The sequence below is a fragment of the Apis dorsata genome, unplaced genomic scaffold, assembly GCF_000469605.1.
Source record: "Apis dorsata unplaced genomic scaffold, Apis dorsata 1.3 scaffold_286, whole genome shotgun sequence".
NCBI classification, from domain to species: domain Eukaryota; kingdom Metazoa; phylum Arthropoda; class Insecta; order Hymenoptera; family Apidae; genus Apis; species Apis dorsata.
Genome location: NW_006263561.1, coordinates 146,193 through 155,761, shown reverse-complemented (window position 1 = coordinate 155,761; position 9,569 = coordinate 146,193). Strand labels below are relative to the sequence as shown.

Below are 9,569 nucleotides of genomic sequence, written 5' to 3'. Positions count from 1 at the left end.
GTTAAAAGAAATTTCGCCAAAAAGAAGCGTCGAAGCGTTAACGAATGTTATNTTTTTTTTTTTTTGTGTTCGCAGTGTGCCGTGGTATTCAGCAATTCGAGGAGACACCTCAATACACCGAGGTGAATCCCGGACAAGACGCGAAGTTGATATGCCGCGTGCTCGGGAAGAGGGGGCAGTGTATCTGGCAGAAGGATCAGAAGGTAAGTTGCACGTTAAAATGATTTATCTACGGGTCCTGGTGAATATATAGTACGCACCGATCGATGAGGTGTCTATCCATCCAACCCGGTTGCCCGGGGTTTCAATTCCATAGCCGCTGGATTTGATTTCCACCGAATTCACTTTTGAAATAAAATGGACCGTTCTAAACTGTACGTACTGTACGACTCCCGTCTCTCGTTCTTTCACTTCCGGGTTTCGAAACGAGCGTGGAGAAAACGCGAAAAGAAAAAGGAATGAGCGAAGTGAAGAGGAAGAGAGGGGAGGGGGAATAAAACGAGAAGGATAAAAACATGGGGAGAGTAATTGATCGAAAAGGGATAAAAATTTAAAAAATCACAAGATCATTAAAAGAAGATCGTTATAAAAGGAGAACGGATAAACGAAGGAAATTTCCATTCCCTATAATTCTAACAATAAGCGGAAAGTATACGTGTACGCGGTAGAGAAGTACGTAGAATTTGAAAAATCACGTACCTCTGTTATCTCTGACCGAGAGTGTGGCCGAGAGATGGAGGAGAAAGGAGCACCCAGCTTCATCTTGGCTCGTCTATCGCGATTCCGGCTAGTTCATTGTTACAGGGACTGTAACCTTCTGGCAGCCAACTTTTCTCCGTTTGCCTCGGTGCCAGTAAACTTCGACCGAGATAAGTTTCTGACCGAAAGTGGACGTTACGTGTCTGCCGACAATAAATACTTGTTCGTCGTTGACTGGTCGAATGCTCGAACTTAAGTGAAATATTACGACGCAACGCGTCGCCCGAGTGTATTTATTGATCTAGCGGCGTATAGATGAAACTGTAAACAGAGAATAAACCTCGAGGAAACCTCGAGTTTTGCGTCCTCTCGATGAACATGGAAGGAACGTTAGATCGATAACGAACTCGTTCGACCGAACGCCAACGAATTTCGAATCTATGAATTTGTAACTACGGAATACGATGGAAAAATGGTGAAAAAATAAACGCGACAATATGGTCGAGTGCATTATCGAAGCGTGGATTATTGGTTTGCGATATTGGCCGGTATAGTATTTCATGAATATTATCTTTTAAATTAACAAATACACAGGAGACGGAAGTAACGAATCGCGATCGGGAATCGTGTAAATCAATTTCGATCGGGGCTCCAACCCGTCCCCCGTCCTGATAAAAAATTGAAAATCAGGACGAAAATGTTATTTTCATTATGCACCATTGGCAACCCTCGTAATGGACCATAAAAATTTCCAGCGGTTGAATTTCGCGTGTGATAACCCTGTATCGATACGCCCATTTCGATATGAATATTCAACGCATGCAAACTACGATCAAACATACTCGTACCGAGATAAACGCCCATGCCACAAATTACGGGTCGTCAAATGGTTTTGCGGCCTTTCGGTTTTTTTTTTTCCAAATTCATTTATTTTTCGTACAAACTTCTTACATCTCGCGTGGAATATCGGGTATATAAATTACGCAACAACAATTTTATTCTAAGATCCTTCGTTTTAACTTTTCAACTTTTCAAATTAATTTATTTTTGCGACATCCCTCTTACATCCTTCTTGGAACGTCCCTCGTAGAATATTGGACGCATTACGCGTTTCAATTCTTTATATGTCTTTCAATTTTTAAAAATTTTAATCGTTTTCCTCGTGAAATCTTTAAATGGTTTGGCTGTTTTTTTCTCATTTCTCGAAATTTTTCGTCTATTCTTCTCGACGTTTAGGTTCTTAATAGGTATCTCGTAAAATATAGCGTGCGTTATCGCATAAATCGTCGAATGAATGTGTCTACGGTTAAAGAAAGTACTGTCGTAATGCAGGCATTCAGCGCGGGCTATCCGTTTAAAAAAATTTTTTTAATTAAATTCAAGCCATCCTTTCACCCGCGTATACATTTTTTTTCTGCGTAAGCGCGCAAGCAAGTGCACGCTCGCGAACCACCTCATTTACTTACAATTACTTACTTAGAGTAAGTCCGGGGGGAGCCGGCAGTTGTTGCCACGGAGATATTCACTAACCGCGTTCGTACTTTTTCTCCAAATCCGACGAATTTGAAAAGAATATTGCTCGCCCACGGTCGAGCAACTCATCCACGTAAATCGCACAATATTTCGATCGAATGGAAAATATGATAAATCCCAAGCGTATTAATCGTAAGAAAATATAGATTTAAATATCAAGTATAATTTCCCTCGAATTGTCGTCAAAATTTTTCTTGGCTAAACTTGGCTATCTTCTAGACCACACGATTCGTTTTTTACCGACTCGCTTTCCACGAGTTTCCATCACTGACTCGTACGCTTTGTTTCCGTGAAAAAGGGCAGATCGTTTGTATCTATACACGTCTAATATATATATATAGGGATTCGAGGAACAGTGACGTCCGTTAGGGATACGCGAGAGAGGCGCGTAACTTTTCCTATCGACCATGCCAACCACGTATCTCGAAGGCGTGGATGTATATTTATCCGTCTGGCGCGCGATTGAAGATCAGATGGTCTGGAAGAAAACGGAACCCTTACGAAATTCTCGACGATCGATGGCAAGAAGAGGAAGAGAAAAGACGGAAGGAAGAATGACGGTCGATCGAGAGTTGGTGGAAAGTTTCAGGATACGAATCGGTGAAAAATAGGGTTTGAAAGTTGGCCGCGTGGTACGACGTTTAACAAAGGACGCAATTCTCTCGAAACAGATTTGCATCGTTCTTTGCGATGTCCTCCCGAAACAAACAGTTGACCAAATGCAATTTCATAAGTGGAATTATACACGTATACACAATGCACTCTCTTTCTGTTTTTCTCTCTTCTTTTCTCTCTCTGCGGCAAATTTAGATGAGAATTCATCGTTCCACACTTCAAAGTGCAACGCATTATCGCTTGGCAACGCGTAAAACCATCAATGAAATTTCCTTGAAAATATTTATATAAAAAGCTGACTCGTCGATCTTTCGAGACTTTCCGTTTCTTCCTGCGAAACTTGCTCGGGAAGGAAAAAAGGGAGGAACGAGGAGGAGGACATCGTCTGACGATCCGGAGAGAAAAACGGGAACATTGTCGCGAACCCCGGTAGCGAAGAAAAGATTTCCAAGAAGACTCTGAGATATCCGACGTCGAACAATGATCGCCCGTCCAACCCGTCGGTGACACGCGGCTTCATTATCGTCGTTATCGTTAATCCCGACGAAACTTTTTATTCCATCGTGCAACCGCCTCCTAGTCGGTCCAACCCCTTCCTCTCTCTCTCGATCCTTCTTCTCCCCAGACTGTCCTCCACCCGCTTTCTTCCTCCCTACCTACTATCCTCTCCTGTAATCGTCTTTTCCTTGTAATTAAGTCCTCCAAGGTTCTCCGCGCGTTATAAGGACGATGAAAAGAAGCTCGATGGTTGCCAACAATCGAGGATAAATGTCTTCGCATCTTCTTCAAAGCTCAACTTGTACGCGATACGGTATTTCGATGCGTTTGATTTCCCCTCCCTTCCTTCCTCTTCTTTTTTTTTTTTTTTTTTTTCATTTTTCACATCGTCAAAGCTATCTCGACGTTACCGCAAAATTATCGAGTGGCGTCGATCCGGCCACGCTTTTTCACCCCCCTCCACGAATCCACTTAACGCTTTGACGATCGTTTCGCAATCATCGAGAACTTTGGATTTGATCGGAGAGTCGATTAACGTTTCCAGTCAACAAGCGGCGGGAGTTTTCAGTTTTCATTAAAATTTTCGAACGGAAATCAAGCGTTCGCGGAAAGTTGAAACGCAACAGCGAAGAGGTAGAGAGGGGAAAAAAAAAAAAAAAAGGAAGGGAGGAGAGCAAAGAGTTTTCGTTACGAAATACGAATGAAATCGTTGAACGCGACGAAAGGTAACAAAGAAACGAACCCGGTCCCTCGAATTAAAATATAAATATGTTACGATCGCGAAAGCTGCGGCATTTCTCCCTTCTCGTATTGTCGACACCGGGTCAAGAGCCGCAATTTTTCTGGCGTTCGCGCCACCAAATTACGCTTTCCGGGTCACGAGGAAAATACTTGGCTTCGCGTTCTAAAATTTGGAAGAGACGCGATTTAACCGCCCTCCTAATCTTTCCTTCCTTCCGTTTCCTTTTCCTCTCTCTTTTTCTCGCCTATCTCGCCCGTTTCCCGTTTCAACGCGATAAATTTTTCTTCACGATGCTTGGTTCCGGAATAAACAAACGCGTTAACGTGAAAAGCTCTGCTAAAGAAAAGGAAAAAATGATTTTCATGATGTCTCTCTCTCAAGATTCTCTCTCTTTTTCTTTCTCTCTCGGAAGATTTAACGCCACGAAGATTTTATTATGGCAATTGCGAGGCTAAACGTAGCGTTCACCCTTGTTTCCTGCAAATTTCTTGCGCCACTTGCTATCCCACCTCCGCGTCCGACTCGCGTCCACCGGTTTCCGTTCCACTTCGACTTCCTTCCATTCCCTCCTCCTCCTCCTCCTCGTCTTTTCTACCCTTCAGGCAAGTGGATGCGCGTCGTGAACGCGCGTTGCTTATGCAACACGAAAAACTTGCTTCGCTGTCGTTCATCGTGATAGAGAGGGAGAGAGAGAGAAGGTAACTTGATGTAGAGGGGAGATAGGGGTTGGTTGTCGTCGAGTATGCCGCGTACGTACCTCTAAATTGGAGTCGTTACAACGCCTCGACTGAAAAAAGCTGAGCAACCAAGGGGTGAAAAGCCGGCGGTGGATTGGAGCGAGAAGCGTGGCGGGTACGCGAGAGTGAGAGGAGGACGGAGAATGGTCGGAGAAACGGACGGAAAGGCGACGAAAAGTCGACGCGAGCCCTCGAGACGCGGGCGTATCTTTTGACCGAGCTTCTCAAGAAGAGAGCTTTCACGCAATTTCTTCTTGCACGCGTATTTTCAACCTGTCCCGCCATTTTATTTTCACCCTCCTTCCCTCGTCCGTGTTGATGAACGAGCACAAACGAACCCTGCGCGAATCCAGGTATCCGGTGCGTATAATCGGGGAATTCGTTTTGCCAACTCATTTTCTTGCGACAAGAACTCGTAAATCCGAGTAATTAAACGGAATAATGGAACGTCGAATGGAAAGTCGTGGAAAGATGGAAGAATCTTTTGGACTTTGCCAACGATTATATCCGACGATTGTTCATGCGTCGGAGTATCGTATTTCTTCAATCGGAAAAAAAAAAAAAAAAAATGGTCTTTTGAAGGCAAAGAAGGCACTCCGCGTTTCCTCCTCCATTTTCGTTTCTTTTTTATCCCTTCTGCCAATTAAGGAGGTTAACACGCGTTCACCAACCGTGCCTCGCGCGGAACACGTACGTGCAAAGCTTCCATCGGGGTGATATAGGATTACGAGGTACACGCTATTAAGAATGAAAGAAGCCGGGGATGAAACAGCTTCCGAGAGAAGCTGTCAAAGTAAATTATTTTCCCGACAAAAGTTGAAACGTTTAATCCTCTTTCAAAAAGACACGGTGAAAACGGCATTTCGACAAACTCAGACGGTGTGCATACTTGCGTATTATCGATGCTGCTGGACGAGTAAACGTTGAAAACAGTCCCGCACGTGTGTTACGCAATCTCGTGTTTTCTTCGATCGTAATGTCATTAACCCCGGATTATCAATGATCGGGAATTAATATTCAAATTAATGCTGGAAAATTGACAGCGCGGTACCGCGAGGCCGCAAATTCGGTCGAAATCTGGATGGAAAATCGATCGATTCAGCGGACGGGGAGAGATCACGCGTGTAATCAAAAGCCGCGGCTAAACCGAGTTTGGCGTTACCCTTTCGCTACGATATAACGGAACGAAAATGATTATGAAAACGTATTTATACACCGGGGGATATTCTTGAAATGGGCGGGGGGAGCATCGACGAGCGGGGGGAGTGTATATCTCCTGACGACATTTCCTCTAATCCAGATGTCATTAAAGCGGATTACTCCGGCGAATTAATATGCAAATTAATGCGCGCTTTTATATAACCGACCGGATATACGTATTGGTATGGCGCGGTCACCGGCATCCCGCACCGTCGTTGCCTCGATTCCCTGCCTCCCTCTCCCACTCTCACGCGGAATAAACTTGCATCTCGCGTTATATATATATATATATATTTATATATGGACAGAACGAAACACGCACACGCGTGGAGAGACACGTACGACGGCAAGAGCGGAGTCTCTTGAAACGCATTTAACCGCGGGCGTCCGTAGATCCCGCAATCCCGCCAACACCACGCGGAAAGATTAAATGATAAATTTCCAAAGCAACCGGCGACCACTCGACCGCCACTTATCCATCCACTTTGTACGCGACTCCCTTCTGTTTACCCCCTCGAGGCATCGTGAAAACCGGCCACTCTCCGCTTCTTTCATCCCCCTCCGCCTCGTTATTTGGATACAAAGCCCGAGCACGTTTGTCTCGCGCAACCTCTTCCTCATCCGCCGGCGAATGTATAATTAATTCGCGTAATTAGCTAAAAACGATCGAGACCGACCCGAGGGTTGAGTCGATCAAGGCGCAGCGTCAAAATCGTCATCTCATAGGGTACGCTCGATATTCCAACTGTTCCTTTTTCGGTTCTATCGATACCTTTCTCGATTCGAAATCGAGAGATTCGAACGTTTCTGAAAGGGGCAATCGATGGGCGCTTTCCGAGGGAATTATCGATTCTAAATATCAGAAAACTCCCTCGAATCGGAAGCGAACATATTTTTCCCACCCTCGTTCACTCGCGAATCCATCTTCGTTCATCGATCGACGACGTCTTCGGAGACAAGAGCGTGGATATTCCTCCGGAATCGTACAAGATTTGTTCACCACCGTTCACACGGCTGCGCTATTTTTCACCGAGAAATCGCGAAAAACTTCACTTGAAATATCGGCTTCCACCACGCTCGACCCACATTCGAATCACGCGCCCGATCGCAAAAATTTTTCCACGTTCGAAAGAAGTTTTTTGCCGCTGCGGATTCGAGAGATACGTTAATTAAAAACAGGAATTGTAGAATGCAACGCGTGAATTTTTTCTTTTGCCTTTTAAGAAACGATGGAAAGGAAGGATGGAGAGGTAAAAGAAAAACGCAGCGTACCACGGAAATTGAAATGATTTTAACCGCCTCCGTTCCGCGGAATTACATTTACTCGTGACCGAGTCTACGATATCTCGATATTTCTGAGGTGAACTCGCAATTTTTCAAGAAAAAACACAACCTCGATGATATTGATTTCGTTTCGATCCCACGAAATTGATAACATTTTGCCGTGATTCCATTATATCCAAATCAAAGATTTCTTTTAAAGATTTCTCCTAAAGTTTTTTCCTTCCCGTAAACCGACGAATATAATCTCTTCAATTTATTAACGCCGATACATTCGCAGATTTTGTCGACGTAAGGGGCAAAATTGTACGAGTGTGCGTATAAATTTTTATATCCAGTGTTACGATCGTTCGGATAAGCAGATTGTTTCGATCGTAAATTAACATGGGACGGAAACGGCATATCCGGTAGATAGATGTAAAGTTAATTCCCGATTACACGGTTCGACAGATTCCAAGTCTAAATCCGTGCATCGATGGACGAAGCGTTACTTATTTAAGATCCCTGCCATCCTCTCTGTTTAATTCATTTCCCTCGATGAAAGTTGCCTCGAACGGTGCAACGAACTTGAAAATAATCCGAAAGAGCGGAAAATTGAAACGGCAATAAAATTTCGCTTTCAACAAGTAGTCGCGGGGAGGAAAAAGCGGAGATCGGATAAATCTGCGAAGGTTCATCTTTAGAAACGCTTTAAACGGATAACGCGAGCGAAAAAAAGATTGGCGAGAGGGTAAATCTCCGTCGACTTTTCAGGGACAACTATGCAAATGGCGTTCAGAAACGGGATTTTCCATCGCACGCGTTTCGGGATATTCGGGAAGAATATCGTTTCACCAATGTTGGGCAACAAGCTATCGCTATCTTTCTCGCGGTAGGTGATTCTAAAACGAGATCGCCTCCGAAAACCACGAGATTTACATTCTTCGTGGTTTCTCGTTACTTCCTGTTCCCCCTCTCTTTCTCTCTCGCGCCCATTCATCCTCCGATTCGCCACCCTATTCTTCTTTCCTCGTCCTTTCTTCCTCCAAAGTGAATATTTATGAAAGATGTAAATAACGAGGGGGATAATTTTCTCGCGAGATCCGAGCCACTCTTGTTTACAACGCTCCCTTCTTCCCCTGGGTACGTTTCCTCGTTCGTTCTTATTCGTGCAACGGAGTATCGCATTGTTTCCACTTCCTGTCTACGCCGGCGAGACACGATTAGCAATTATCGCGTGAGCAAAAAATTAGATTCGATTGATTACAATCTCGAAGGAAAGATGGCGAGAAATACGAAAGGAAATTAATACGAGAACTGGCAAAATACATCGATCGACCGAAAAAATCCGTCCGTTTTCTTATTTTCGAATAATGGAGTAAAGTAAAAATCTATTCTGTCGAACGATACCATCGTGACAGAAGAGTTCCGGGGGATGGGGAGGATTTCCCGTTTGAAGAAGGTAACGCAACGTCGAAATTAGAAGAAGAAACGCTTTACAGAGAGGCATTTTTTCATCGGGCCGATAGAGACGCGGGAAAGAGAGCAACTGGCAAGTTTCACGATGCGCGATTCCCGAGGAAATGTCGAATTCTTCGAAGGCACGAAATCACTTTAGCGAAATAGGTGTACGGAATCGTCTTCACCGGATTACCAGAAAGCTCTCCGCCTCCTCTTTTGCCGCCGCCCAGCCCACCCTTCGGGCTCCCTCTCACCCGCTTCTTCTTCGAAACCGCCTTTTACCATCCCGAGAAGAACATTCCAAAGAGGGAGGGAAGGAGGGAGGGAGGGAGGAAGCCTCTGCCGCTCTCCTTTTACGCCCGCTCGACTCGCCGCAACTCCGCCGTGAACCAACCCTTCCTACTCATCCTTGCCAAACGAGTCGGCGATGAATCTCAAAGTTAACAACTTTTTCGAACGAAGCGAGAGGAGGTTGATCCATCAGAGGGCGGACGAGAGGAGGACGCAAGAGTGGTAAACACGAAAGAAGAAGGAGAGAAGAAGATAGAGGCGGCGCAACACGACGACCAGGTGGATAATGACCAGCCGATTCCGAAGAGAGAGGGAAGATTCCTCTTCCGCGGAAGAAGGTTGGAGGCGAGCGAGTTCGAGAGAAAGGGAAGAGGAGTTCTCGCATCGATTCGCTTTCTCTTCGCGTCCCACGATCTATTTCGTTGCTCTCCAAGAGATTGCCGTTGCGTCTGCATTACTCGAGCCCTCGCTCGTGTTATCAGGGCCTTTGGCCCGGAGGGTTATGTACCCTGGCCGTTCGCTTCGCCACGCCG

The 9,569-nt window shown here is 45.1% G+C and overlaps 1 protein-coding gene and 1 long non-coding RNA gene across 6 annotated transcripts in view; one reads left to right on the top strand and one right to left on the bottom strand.

Annotated features, from left to right (window-relative positions):
* The window catches only part of LOC102672945 (kin of IRRE-like protein 2), a 123,898-nt gene that overhangs the window by 88,151 nt on the left and 26,178 nt on the right, over window positions 1-9,569 (top strand). For both annotated transcript variants that reach the window (XM_006616924.2, XM_006616923.2), the window contains exon 2: window positions 76-203. In XM_006616924.2, the coding sequence (XP_006616987.1) occupies window positions 152-203 (52 nt within the window). In that variant the 5' untranslated portion in view covers window positions 76-151. The remainder of the gene's footprint in view (window positions 1-75; window positions 204-9,569) is intronic.
* LOC102672845 overlaps window positions 1-9,569 on the bottom strand; it is a 104,706-nt gene that overhangs the window by 69,571 nt on the left and 25,566 nt on the right. For 2 of the 4 annotated variants that reach the window (XR_004150706.1, XR_004150705.1), the window contains exon 3: window positions 700-1,020. The exons of the other annotated variants lie outside the window; for them this stretch is intronic. This is a non-coding gene — a long non-coding RNA (uncharacterized LOC102672845). The remainder of the gene's footprint in view (window positions 1-699; window positions 1,021-9,569) is intronic. 4 annotated transcript variants of the gene reach the window in all.